General features: G+C 55.1%; 1 protein-coding gene across 4 annotated transcripts; it reads left to right on the top strand.

Annotated features, from left to right (window-relative positions):
• On the top strand, nt 1-13,553 carry Fhip2b (FHF complex subunit HOOK interacting protein 2B). Of its 4 annotated transcripts, XM_076853614.1 has the most exons (19): nt 13-78; nt 1,134-1,299; nt 1,736-1,817; nt 3,981-4,059; nt 5,681-5,853; nt 7,262-7,366; nt 7,458-7,580; nt 7,776-8,021; nt 8,134-8,330; nt 8,592-8,700; nt 8,921-8,997; nt 9,388-9,577; nt 10,209-10,354; nt 10,453-10,584; nt 10,694-10,784; nt 10,965-11,108; nt 11,442-11,582; nt 11,737-11,837; nt 11,994-13,553. In XM_076853614.1, exons 5-19 carry the CDS (start codon nt 5,731-5,733, stop codon nt 12,130-12,132), a joined length of 2,064 nt encoding a protein of 687 aa, XP_076709729.1. In that variant the 5' UTR covers nt 13-78; nt 1,134-1,299; nt 1,736-1,817; nt 3,981-4,059; nt 5,681-5,730; the 3' UTR covers nt 12,133-13,553. The 4 variants fall into 4 exon arrangements, with proteins under 4 accessions (XP_076709727.1, XP_076709726.1, XP_076709728.1 ...); XM_076853612.1 differs by lacking the exons at nt 1,134-1,299; nt 1,736-1,817 and having other exon boundaries at nt 1-78; nt 11,994-12,152; nt 12,882-13,553; XM_076853611.1 differs by lacking the exons at nt 1,134-1,299; nt 1,736-1,817 and having other exon boundaries at nt 1-78.

The following is a 13,553-nucleotide window of genomic DNA, read 5'->3' as shown; positions in this document are numbered from 1 at the left end:
CCGCCGCCGCCCGGAGCCCGCCGGGCCGCCATCATGCTGAGCCGGCTCGGGGCACTGCTGCAGGAGGCCGTGGGGGCGGTGAGCCGCGGGCCGGAGGGCGGGCGCGGGCCGGGGCGGCGGGCGGGCGCGGGCCCCTCGGGCAGGACCCCTCCGCGGCCCGGCCGCTCCCGGACCTCCCGCCGGGGTCAGCGCCTCCGCAGGCGCCGGGCTCCGGATCCTCCCCAGACCGCCCCACTTCCCTGACCCTGGCCGGGACTGCTTCCTGCCGTGCTGTCCGCCCGCCACCGCTCTCCCCGCTCCCGACGCTGCGTCCCGGGGCGCTCCCACGTCACCACAGCTCCCTCCCCGACTCCCCCAAAGCCCCCTGCCCCGCCCCTGTCTGCTGCCCTCCTCTGGCCGATCCCCTCTGTCCCTCCCTCACCTGGGTCTGAAAAACGCCCCTTCCCCTCTTCGGAGCCCCGCACAATTCCCTACACCCTGATGGCGGTCAGGCCTTGGGAAGTACGGGCCCTGAGTGACCAAGTGTCCAAGACGGGGAAAGAAACAGTGCCGTCAAATAGCCCTCTGTGGGAGAAACCCGGTCTCCAGCACGCATCCCACACCACACGAGCCGAATTGACCCTGATCAAAGGAGGGGCCGGCCGGCCGTGGGGTCCCTGGGTGGCCTGGTGTGAAAGAATGTATTGGTTTTTCCCATTCTGTCAGTATGGGGGTTTTTTTCGCCATTTTCTTTTGGGACAGAGGGCAGGTCCCAGGCAGCCCCCGAGGGTTCACTTCATTCAGCAAGATAAAGTGCAGTTTAGATAGGGTGGGAGGTGAGCCCTCTCTTTAACGCAGCCTTGCTAAGAAGCTGTGAAGTTACTTCTTGTTCTCCTAATGGTGAGTTTAGTGTATCAAATTGTTCTAGGAGAAACATACTTGGGTTGCACCCCTCTCCCCCAGAACCCGCCCCTCTGTCAGCAGTCATGGTGACTCTACCTTGGCAGACTTGTTAGGAAAGTGAGAACCTTCTACACACACCCCACCCCTCTTTTTTGCTTCCCAGTCCCTCTCTGCATGAGACCCTGGGCCTGGTCACCCCATGGAGGAGAGGTTCCAAAGTGGCCTTTCCTTTCTTTCCTATCTGTGCCCAGTCTCCACAGCTGTCATTTTAGAAAGTGATCTGATCAACTAATTCCACCTGTGGGAAAAGGTCTGTCTACAAGGAGGAAGAATGGGCAGGCCCACCTGTTCCTTAAAATGCAGGAAGATCAGGCATGGCACTGGAGATATTGGGAGCAGACAGATATTTTTAGGCAGGTAATCTCCCCACCACCACCATATGCAACATATAGATGGTCCTGGAAGTGTGACCCTGTGTGATCCACTGACATGGAGAATCCCTCTCCCACTTTACCCCTATGTTGGGGATCTAAGTCTTTCCCTGTGCTGAATGATTAAGTCACTGTGACCCTGGAAGAGTGCTCCTTCCTTCCTTCTCCTGACCAGCAAGAATAAGAATCATTTGGGTTCTTTCTAAAACTAATATTTCTAAAAAGAAACAGTTTGGGGCAAGTTCTTTGGTCTGGCATTATAGTAGCTAGTGATATTCAGGAGGCCTGCAGCTTTCTCTCAACAGCTTCTGCTGGCTAGCCTGCCCTCTCTTGGGCTTTCTGGTCTTAACTGAGTATTATTCTTTTTGGTTGACGCTCAGCTTAAGTTTTTTTGGTTTTTTTTTGTTTTTTTTTTTTTTGAGACTGTGAATGAAATTTGATGGAGGTGAGACCCCATCACAGAACAGATAATTGTGCTCTTCGGGGGTTCGAGGGCTTCCCAAGGTGAGGAACTGTGGAGAGAGTGTTCTTCGGAGTTTGCAGGGATAGGTGGTATATGAGGAGTATTCACTAAGGGCAGCGCCCTCTGTGGCGGGCACATGTAAAACCCAGAGCCTTGGGTCTAGGGGGCTCTCAGTTCCGTAGAGGTGACTTTGCAGTCCATTGGCATCACATAGACAGTAATAAGATGGAGTAGCTCATCGTGGAGTATTTGGAAGTCTGTGGGAGGTGACACTTCAAGAAGGGTCATGGTCCCTGTAGTCAACTGAGGGAAGACAAGATTGGGGCCAGGATGAGGAGTGCTTCAAGCTCTCCTTCCCAGGGTCCAGCTTTCTCCCCCTGAAGCTCTGGCTCCTACGCATCCTTCCTGCCTTTGCCTGCTCTCCTATAAGAGGCTGTCAAATGAATCTTCCTCAAACACTGCTTAGGAGATGGCATTGACCTGCTCCTAGCTGCCTGCAAAATAATACCTGGACTTCTTGGGTTGGCCTTGGAGACCCCGCGAACTCATCAACCCTGTCCTTCCCCAGATGCACCTTGGAGTTCCTTCTGGAGGGAATGTCTTCCTTCTCAGTCAAAATCTGACCTCGTTCAAGCTTGAGTTCAGGTGTGGCCTCAGTAAGGCCTTCCCTGTTCTGGCCTGTTAGACATGACCCCTCTTTTGTGAGAGGCCCCTTTCCGTCTCTCCTGGAGCCTCATACTACTCCTTTGTAGTTTAGTTATTCATTGTGATTTTAGATCCTTTCTGTTTCTTGAGGACTGAGGCTTAGTCATTCTTGTGTTGTGGCAGCATCTAGCATGGCACTCTGCACCTACCAGGCTCTTAAAAGACACTGTGCAGTGACCTGACGAATGTGTGGCCAGCTCTGTGGAGCTGCATTCAGGCAGGAGTCTAGGACAGGGCTTTCTGGAGCTACCAGCCTTTTGCTGGGTCTTGCTGGGGGACCAAGGCGAGTGTAGAGGGACTCAAGGACCCCAGAGCATTGAGTGCCCTGGGCAAGAACCTAGAAGTTGAAAATGAGCACCTATGGGTAGGGACTGTTTGACACACATATTCCTCCTGCAAACATTCACTCTGCAACAAAAGAGGAATGGCCTTTTTTGGAGAAGTTTCCAGGGAAAGTACTGATCACTGGGTCTGAGAACATGGAGATGGAGAGAGCTTTCACAGAAGAGGGGAGCTGAGGGGCTGGCTCGGAACAGTGGCCCAGCTCTCTCAGAAGGCAGGGACCAAGGGTAATCAACTAGGGGTTAAGGGGTGCAGCCTGATGAAAGAGGAAAACCCATAGTAGGGCACTTCTTCTGTGTCTTGCTGATGTGCCCTGTCCAGCTGAATGGTCTGTCATGGTGGTGAACACCGATTTTCTTTCTTTCTTTTTTAATATTTATTAGTTGTTTTAGTTATAGGTGTACACAGTATCTTTATTTTTTATTTGTATGTGGTGCTCAGGATCGAACCCAGTGCCTCACGCATGCTAGGCAAACTCTCTACCTCTGAGCCACAACCCCAGCCCTGAACACCGATTTTCATAACTCTGATTGAAGGGACCTAAAGCCTTATCTTTGCAGTGTTTCCCACTTTTTTGTGGGGGGATACTAGGGATTGAACTCAGGGGCACTCAACCACTGAGCCACATCCCCAGCCCTATTTTGTATTTTATTTAGAGACAGGGTCTCGCTGAGCTGCTTAGCCCCTCGCTTTTGCTGAGGCTGGCTTTGAACTCAGGATCCTCCTGCCTCAGCCTCCTGAGCTGCTGGGATCACAAGCCACCGCCTCTGGCTCTCACTTTTTATCGTTGCACGTGTTTTGGTGCCTGCCTGTGCCTGTCTTGTAGCGTGACCAGGTTGTGTTGAAGTGCTGTCTGTTTCCCCATCAACATGCTTAGCTCTCCAGGACCGGGTGTGCTGGATAGGGACCTGTGGAAGGGAGGGGCAGTGGGGAGTGGTGCCCGGAGAACCTTGGAAAGTGATGGAGACAGTGCTTGTGGGTCATGGAGAGATGTTCCTCTTCTCTTTGAAAGGCTAGAGTGGAGTGCCTCCTCCAGGGCCTCGTGCCCACCCGACTGGCACATCACAGGAGCGCAGGGTGTTTGTCCCTGGGAGAGCCTGTGGTGGAGCTCATGGTCATGGAGCCCCACTGAGGTTGTGGCTCTGCTCTCTCTGCAGCGGGAACCCAGCATCGACTTGCTGCAGGCCTTCGTGGAGCACTGGAAGGGCGTCACCCACTACTACATCGAGAGCACAGGTGGGGCCGCTTCTCCCCAGCCCAGGGGCTCCTGGAGGAGGACTCGGTCAGAGGGTCACAGTGTATCTGACATCCACTGCCAGAGTTGGGGCCAAGCCCGTGAAGACAGGGAACAGAAGGGGATACAGAGCCCTGGTTGCCTGTCTTTGTGGTGTGGTTGCAGACTGCATCCTCACCTTTTAGGAGAGGAGCTGAGGGTGGGATGAGCAGGGACACGGGGGTTGGGGATCTCGTTGGCCTGACTGCAGGGTGAAGGTGGCTTCACTTGCCTCAGCTTCCTGCTAGGTAGAACCTCCAGGCCTTTATCCCCCGAGTGCCTGTGCCTAGGGTTACTGGTGAAAAGAAACGGAATGCATTCCCCTTTCCCTGGGCCAACCTAGGGACATGTCCCTTGTAGAGATCTGGGACAGGAAGAGAACCAAAACCAAGGTCTGGCCTATGCCTGGGTCCTTCTCTTTAAGCTGACACCTTAGAGGGCCAAAGCCTTGGGTCATTTGGCCTCTAAGATCACTCACTGAGGGGCAGAATCTGATTGGTTGCTTTGTAGTCAACATGCCTGGATTGGTAGATGCAGAATGGTTGCCAGGTAACCAGATCCTGCATCCTTAGCTTTCCACCTCCCAGCGTTCAGACTGTGTGATTCCAGGCTACACGGTTCCGAGAGCTTTTTTCCAGCCTGAACCAGCCCAAGAAATTACAGAGTGGCCTTTTGGCACTCTTATGACCCTCTGTTAGCTCAGGGTTCTCAGTGTCAGCACAGTCGACATTTGGACAGTGTTGTTCTTGTAGAGGGGGAATGTTTTATGCAGTTTTGTCTGTTGAGCAGCAGTTCTAGTCTCCACCTCCTGCCCCTCCATCATAACAACCATAACTGTCTTCAGACACTGACCCCCCCATACACACACACCCAGTTGGGAACCACCCCTTTACAGCTCTCTTAACAGATCTGCATCCAATTTTTAATTTCCAAAATGGTTCCTAGGCCTGAGGCATGCTGAGAGGATGAGGTAGGCGGCCTTGCCCAAGAACCTATGCCTTGGAGGAAAGCTAGGGGGTGCTCCAAGGCAAGTCCCAAAACTTTCTCTATAAAAACCCAGCACCCTGTGAGGCTGACTCCTGAGGCCCCACCAACCAGCTCCTCCCTGGTGGTGGAACAGGTTGGGGTGGTGTGCAGATTGATTTATGCTTTGTAAAAAAAACGGTGCTGTCCTTTGTGAGTGGAAAAGGGGCATAAGCAGGCCCCAGGAGGTTGTCACCCAGGAAGCTGCTAGAAATAGCCTTATATGTGACAGACCCCTAAGCCCTCAGCTGCTCACTCAAGCCCAGAGCAGACAGGCAGGCAGCTTCTAAAATGTCTTTCTGTGGGCCCATGATGTGTCCTTGTCTCGGATTTTGTAGGAAAATTACCCTGTGATAAAGTGCTGGGGCCATATCCTGGGCCTCATCCAGAGGGACTTTTAAAATATATGAACTGTAAACTTCATTTCCTGATTGTCCTCAACCCCTTCCCTCATCTCCCAGGTGTGACCTTCCCCTTCCGGGTTCTGCAGGAGAGGGTACAGTTTTTAAGCCAAATGCCCATTTTCATCCCGCTCACCCTTGCTTCCTGAATCTCAATTAGATGAAAACACCCCAGTCAAGAAAACAGATATTCCCTGGCGGCTGAGGCAGATGCTGGACATCCTGGTGTATGAGGAGCGGCAGCAGGTGGCGGCTGGCGAGGCAGGGCCCTGTCTAGAATACCTGCTGCAGCACAGGATCCTGGAGACCCTATGCACGCTCGGCAAGGCTGAGGTGGGTATGCCCAAGGAGCCTCCAGAAACTTCCACTCTAGCCAGCCCCTGGATTCCAGGCTTTTCTACCCTGTCCCACCCAGTACTCACACACACTAAGGGTGAGTGAGCCAAAAGGAAAGGGTTATTGTGGCTGTCTTACTTGGGACATCCCACCTCCTTCCAGGGACTCTTATTCTTTTTATGCTCATTCAGCAAAGATATACTGAACACCTGAGGTGTGCCAGGCTGTGTTCTAGACACAGAAGTGACAAGAAGAGAGGAATCCTCATGGGTGAGGGGCCGGATAACTGTGTAAGCTGGCCCTTGTTATCCAAGGGGGATTGCTTCCACTTCCCCACTCCATCTCCCCTTGAATACCAAATCAACGGATGCTCAAGTCCCTTATTCTAGAAAGGGGTCCTGGATCCAGTGTCCCATGGATATACCAAGGGAGGACCATGTTTGCATATAACCTATATGTATCCTCCTGTACCTTTAAATTGTATCTGGCCAGGTGTGGTTGGTATACGTGTGTAATCCCAGAGACTCTGGAGGCTGAGGCAGAAGTTTGAGGCCAGCCTGGACAACTTAGCAAGACCTTGCCTCTAAATAAATAAATAAATAAATAAAAAGGGCTGGGGTTGTAGCTCAGTGGTAGAGGACCCCTGGGTTCAATCCCCAGTACTGGAAAAAAAAAGTCATCTTTAGATTACTTACAATGCCTAATACAAATTTAAGTGCTGGTTGGGCGCGGTGGCACATGCCTGCAATCCTAGTGACTCAAGAGGCTGAGGCAGGAGGATTGAAAGTTCAAGGCAGGGCTGGGGTTGTGGCTCAGGCCCTGGATTTGATCCTCAGCACCACATAAAAATAAATAAATAAAATAAATAAAAATAAAATAGTATTTTAAAAAAAAGTTCAAGGTCAGCTTCAGCAACTTAGCAAGGCCCTAAGTAACGTTAGCAAGACCCTGTCTCAAAAATAAATTGAAAGGTTTAGGGATGTGGCTCTGTGATAAAGCTTCCCTGGGTTCAAACCCTGATATCAGAATCAAAATAAATGCTATGAAATTAGTTGTTCTGCTGCATTGATTAGGGAATAATGACAAGAAAAATGTCTGTACATCTGCAGTATAGATGCAGTGTGGGATTTTTGCATTTTAATAGTTTTGATCTAAGGTTGGAGGATGTGGAGGACCAGCTATAGTATGTTTGATAACTTCTCAGTTATGAGAAAACTAAGGCAGGAAAAGGGGTTGGAGCACAAGGAAGGCGGGTTTGAAACATCATGCAAGGGAAGGACACTTTGTGAGAAGGCAGCCTCTGAGCTGTGATGAGGAGGAGGTGAGCCCATGGTTTTCTGGGGAGTAGCGTTCTGGGCAGGTAGCTGTGGCCTCGACTGACAGGGCGCTCTGTTCCCACCCCCAGTACCCCCCAGGCATGCGGCAGCAGGTGTTCCAGTTCTTCAGCAAAGTCCTGGCCCAGGTGCAGCACCCCCTGCTGCATTACCTCAGTGTCCACAGGCCTGTGCAGGTGAGGGTCCAGGAAGCCAAGGGGTGTCTGGGTAGGAGGCCCTCCTTCCCCACCACCCTACTCCCCTGTTTCTGCCCTGTTACCTTTCCAGAAACTTCTCCGACTTGGTGGGTCAGTCCCTGGATCCCTCACAGAAAAGGAGGAGGTGCAGTTCACAAGCGTCCTCTGCTCCAAGATCCAGCAGGATCCAGAGCTGCTCACCTACATCCTGGAAGTAAGCATTTCTGCAGAGAACGTGAAGGGGAGGACCTGGAACCCCGGGGGCAAGCCCCCTAAACCCTTTGAGCAAGCAGGAGAGGTCACAGGCAGCTTCTGTGTGACTCCAGGCTGAGGCCCTGTCCCTGCACTCTTAAGGGAGGTCCCAGGGGAATGTTCTCCACTGTGACCTGGCATCCCTCCTTCTTTGCAGGGTAAAAAAATCATCAGTAGGAAGAAGGCACCCAGAGAGTCTACCGCCCTGTCCAAAGACTCAGCCTGCCACACGGACAAGGACCATTTCCACAGCAGTGCTCCTGACAAAGGATCCCAGCTGGATGGGGAGCACTGTGGGGCCCAGGCCTTGAACAGCCACCTGCCTGCTGAGACTGAGGGGCCAGATAGTGGGACCGGGGAGAGCACCCTGATCACCTCCCTGCTTGGACTGTGCAAGAGCAAGGTGCTGGCCATAGCGATGACAAGGGTGGAGACAGGAAGGGTGGGGTGAGTTGCTAGGAGGCGATCTGGGGGGTTCAGATGCATGTCCCTGATGTATGTCCCCATCCCCTTAGAAGAGTCGAGTGGCCCTGAAGGCTCAGGAGAACTTGCTGCTCCTGGTAAGTGTGGCCTCTCCAGCAGCTGCCACCTACCTGGTGCAGAGCAGCCCCTGTTGCATGGCCATCGCAGAGCACCTTTGCCAGCTGTACCGATCCCTGCCTGCCTTCCTCGACCCCGCAGACATCGCAGCTCTAGAGGGCATCAGCTGGAGGTAGGTCCTTGGCCAGGAAGGCGGCTGATTTCTCTGGTTTTCCACATGGGATGGGAGTCCCTGCTGGCCACTCTTCTTGAGGTGACAGAGAATCCCCAAGGGCTTTGTCAGCCTTCTGGAAGCTTCACTTTTGCAGTCTGGATCACAAGGCAATAGCGGCTCTAGAGGAGGAGGAGGAGAGGGCCCACTCCCAGCTGTCCTTGGGGAAGATCTTAAAGTTTTTCTCTCGCCCTCCAGACTTCCCACCTTCCACTTCCCTAGGTTACCCAGTGCCCCATCCGATGAAGCATCCTTCCCTGGCAAGGAGGCCCTGGCTGCCTTCCTGGGCTGGTTTGATTACTGCGACCACCTTATCACAGAGGCACACGCGGTGAGCAGGGGCGGGCCCAGCCAGGGCGCTCTCCCGGCTTCCCTTACCATCCCATCTCCAGGACAGGTGGAGCCGTGACTTGGTTGCCCAGGGCCAGGAGCCAGCAGGGTCCCTGTGAGCCCAGCCCTTCTGTCTGATATGTGGGCACTGTGAAGACAGAGATTCCCAGGGAAATTGTGATGGGTAGGAATACAGTGGAGACACGCTCTTTGGCACTCAGGTGGTTGCAGATACCTTGGCAAAGACTGTGGCTGAGAAGCTGTTTGTGGAGACTCTGCAGCCCCAGCTCCTGCATGTGTAAGTATCTGACCGGTTTCCTGGGCCTTGGCCCTGGTTTGCGTCATGCCCACCACACCGAGCCACTTCCTGTCCCTTTAAGACCAGGTAACTCCTTTTAAGACCAGGTAACTCCTTGGCTAGAGTTGGGTCTGTGTGCTTCACTGGTTAAAGTTTGCCAGGCCTGCCCCTGACGGCACATCACTCTGAGTTACATGGGCTGAATGACAGCCTCCCACCCCAACTCTATGACCTCAGTAGGCACAAGGACATAACCCAGGACATATTAACCAAAGAAGTAAGGAGAGCAGCCGAGGGTTCTGCAGCACTGCTCCCATTCGCCCCCTGCCCCTGTGCTCTCTCCACCTAGCTCAGACCCCCCCGCCTGGCTAAGGTGCCCTCTGCCCATAGGTCTGAGCAAAGCATCCTGACCTCCACCGCGCTGCTGACGGCCATGCTGCGCCAGCTCCGCTCCCCCGCGCTGCTGCAGGAAGCTGTGGCCTTCCTCCTGGGCCCTGACCAGCAGCCTGCAGCCCTGGAGGACAACCCCCGCACCCTGTGTTCCCACCTCATCAGACACTGCGACCACCTCTCCGACGAGGTAAGACAGAGGGACGCCTGACTCTGCTCACCCCCAGCCTGCCAAGGGGGTCTCCTGAGCACTTCTTCCCATCTTCATCAGCTTGCCCAGGAGACTCTGCCTCCGAGGCCTTGAGCCCCTCAAAGCAATGACAAGGTGATTGGCGGCTGAGCTGTTTTTGTTACCCAGTAATTTTCTGTGACAATATACTCTTCGTGTTGCTGTGTGTTACCGTAGTTTTCCCATTTACTTGGCTTGTTGGAGGCTTAAACCCTCTGTGATGTAGGGGAAGCTGATAGTCCCATTTTTAGATGGGGAAACTGAGGCAGTGGCCTTGCCTCTGATAGCACATCAAATAAGTAACAGAGCCTAGGGCTGTAGCTTGGTGGTAGATTGCCTGCCTAACATGTTTGAGGCCCTGGGCTCGATTTCCAGCCCCACCCCATCCCCACCACACAAGGTCACAAAATGGGGACTATACCCAGCTTTCCTGGTTCCCGGGCCACCCTCCATAAACTTCTCGCCCTAAAGCCTGCCATGTTAGCCCCTTGCCAACAGCAGTGACCCCTGCCTTAGAGGACTTTTCTTTATCTGGGCTAGCAGTTCCTAGACACTGAGGTGGGGGGCACCCTGCCATCCCCTCTTGCTCCAGATCAGCATCGCCACACTGAGGCTGTTCGAGGAGCTGCTCCAGAAGCCCCATGAGCAGGTCATCCGTGACCTGGTCTTGTGCAACCTCGACGGCCGTCTGTACGTGGCCCGGGGCTCACCGGAGCCCGAGACTTATGAGGACACCCTGTAAGTACAACTGGGAGGCCGGGGGCTGCCCAGGACCCAGCCCTCAGCACGCCCACGAGCATCCATTCATTGGTGTCGCCTGTGTGCTCTGGCTGCAGAGACCTGGAGGAAGACCCCTACTTCACCGACGACGGCTTCCTCAACTGCGGCTTTTCACCTTCTGCAAAACCTCGTACCGCTCCTCCCATGAGTGCCCCTGGCAAGACTGCAGTTACCGAGATCGTCAACAGGTGGGGAGCAGGTTAGGCAGTCGGAGCCTCTTGACCTGTGTTCTGTTTTGGGGTCCAGTGAGCAGGGGAGCCCAGGGAAGCACCTCCACACCTAGGCTCTGTCTCCCAGTTTCCTCTGCCTGGTGCCGGAGGAGGCCAAGACCTCAGCTTTCTTGGAGGAGACTGGCTATGACACGTATGTCCACGATGCCTACGGACTGGTAAGTGGCAACTCTGCAGTAAGTACCCCTCTTGTCCTTCCGAGGCCTTGGGTTGACAAACTCCTTTGGTGTCCTGCCCAAGGGGCCCCAGGCCCATCCCTCCTGCATTGGGTCTCTCGGCTGGGCCCTTCTGGGCCTGCTTCTTCAACTGTCCCCCAACTCTCCTCCTTTCTGCTTCAGTTCCAGGAGTGTAGCTCCCGCGTCGCCCCCTGGGGCTGGCCCCTGGGTCCTGCACCCCTGGACCTCCATGAGCCCGAACGGCCTTTCTTTGAGGGTCCCTTCCTCCAAGTGCTGTTTGACCGCATGGCCCGGATTTTGGATCAGGTAGCCAATAGGATTGGGCCCCAGAAGAACTGCAGGTTGGGTCCTCTGAGTCCTTCAAGAGAGCAGGGGCTAGCCACAGGGCTCGACCCCCATCTCTGGGTCTCCATCTCCATGGCCCCTCGCCTTTCCCCAGGCAGGAAGCCCATCTTGCTTCTGCTTCACACGCCCTAACATGCTTTGGCCCTCAGCCCCAGGGAATCCATGACACACACACATCACGTGAGCCTCCCACCCCCGCACACGTTCACACCAGCCAGGCGCCTTGCTGGGGGAGTGAAAAAATGCTCACCACCCCCTGCCAATCCTCAGTATTGTCCATCTCATTCCCTACAGCCATACAGCCTGAACCTGCAAGTGACCTCAGTCCTGTCCCGGCTCGCCCTCTTCCCCCACCCCCATATCCACGAGTACCTCCTGGATCCCTACATCAACCTGGCCCCTGGCTGCCGGAGCCTATTCTCTGTGCTTGTTAGGGTAAGAATGCTGGGGAACAGGAAGGAAGGGATCAGGGAAGGGGGCTGGGGGCTGGACACTCTTGCCAGTCAGGGAGAGATAGGTCCCCCTGCTCACCCCTATGGCACAGCAGGGCCAGGGGAGCCTGCAGAAATATGTTTGGTTCCCATTCTAGGTGATTGGAGACTTGATGCAAAGAATTCAGAGGGTACCCCAGTTCCCAGGAAAACTGCTCCTGGTACGCAAGCAACTGATGGGCCAGGTCCCTGGGGAGCAGTAAGTAACCGAGGGTAGTGGTGCCTCGGGGTGGGGAGATAAAAGGTTCCTCAGGTCGGGTTCCTCTGGCCACTGGGTCAAGCCTTGATATTAGGTTGCCATGCTAGGCACATGCCTCTGCCACCCAGCCATGTCCCCTGTGCCGTCTCCCCTCAGGCTGGACCACCAGATCCTCCTTCAGGGTGTGGTCGTACTTGAGGAGTTCTGCAAGGAGCTGGCTGCCATTGCTTTCGTCAAGTTTCCCCCACATGGTCCTCAGCTGAACCTCTCCCCACCCCCGGAAGGGCAAGTCTGAGCCAGGAGCATGACGGGCAGGTGAGGAGACTCCTGTCCAAACTTCTGCTCAGAAGCTGCCTCCTGCCTGGCTCCGCTGCCACTGCTCTCCTCTGGGTTGCGGGCCTCAGCTCCCAGGCCAACTCTGGGAGGCCTTGACCTGTTGACCACATGGGCCAGGGTTTCAGGGAGTGGGCTTCTGAAGTGCCAAGGAGCAAAAGAGAGAGATGGCTTCCCAGGCAGTCAGGGTCCTCGGGCCTTCTCGGAGAATGTGAGTGGTGGCCAGTGAGCGCCCAGACCCTGACCCTTCTGGGTTATGGGACTATCCCCTCAGTGCTGTCCCTGTGTGGCCAAGGCCATGACCTGTGACAGATAACTCCATGGGCAATGGGGCCTGAGCTCCTGGCTCCAAGGAACCCAAGCCAGAGAGATGGGGACCAGAAGCCCTGTCACGAGGCACCATGGAAGCTGCTGAAATTTGTCATTTTTTCTTGCCTTCTTGGCTTGAGCCGTGGAGAAGGGGCAGAGAAGGGGACTGTGGGGGATCCCCCTCTTCCTGCCCTGCCCTACTGGAGACTGTTGCAAAATTCCCAACTGCTTCATGGCACATGCCCAAAGCATGCTCCGCACCCAGGCGGGGGCAGCTACTAATGAGAACCCCAGAGCCGTGGCAGCCAGGGCAGGTGGGCGCCTTGGAGCTGGGGAGCCAGGTGCCAGTCCACACAGCTCCAGCTGCTTCCTCTCTGGCGCCTTCTGAACCCGTCTCAGCAGGTCCACAACACCTGGGCAGAGAGGTCAGTGACCAGAGGAGGCCATCCTTGCTCTCCAAAATCCACCTCTCGCTCAATGCTCCCAATGGAACAGCTGGAGCACAGGACCTCGGGGTATAGATGGGCAGGACACCCCTGCCTCCAGACCCCCGAGGCCTGGTGGGGAGGGGCAGAGGCACAGGCAGTTGGTTCTGGTGTTGTTCTCCCTGTGTGCACTCTACGGCTGGGTCTGCTATCCCGCCCGGCCGAATCTGTCTCGACCTGCAGGAACACGGGCGTAGCCAGGCATTACCTCACAGCGGGACTGCAGTTGCTGGCTTCGCTCCTGGGCAAGGAGGAGCAAGCCAGAGCCCCTTTCGCTTCCTTTTCCTGCCCATGCCGCTTCTAGAAGCCTGGCACAGGTTGCCAAGAGGTGACATGAAAGAGGAGGGAACTCAGTGACCTCTACCTCTCCCGCATTCCTCCAGCGGGGGAGGACTCTTGCTGCTTGGAAGAATGCCGTGCACGTGTGCACAGGGTGTTGGTGTGGCAGGAAAGCAGACAGTGGCTGGATCGGGTCTGGACACAGATTCTTAAACTGTTTGAGGGTCTGAGAGTCCCAGGCCTCTCATCAATGCACTTTGGCATTTGCACGGTGTCTTCCCCCAGGTAGCACAGCAATAAACAGTGTGAC

The sequence above is a fragment of the Callospermophilus lateralis genome, chromosome 4, assembly GCF_048772815.1.
Source record: "Callospermophilus lateralis isolate mCalLat2 chromosome 4, mCalLat2.hap1, whole genome shotgun sequence".
In the NCBI taxonomy this organism is placed as follows: Eukaryota; Metazoa; Chordata; class Mammalia; order Rodentia; family Sciuridae; genus Callospermophilus; species Callospermophilus lateralis.
The sequence above is the reverse complement of the archived record's forward strand: the minus strand, read 5'-3'. Positions and strand labels throughout refer to the sequence as shown.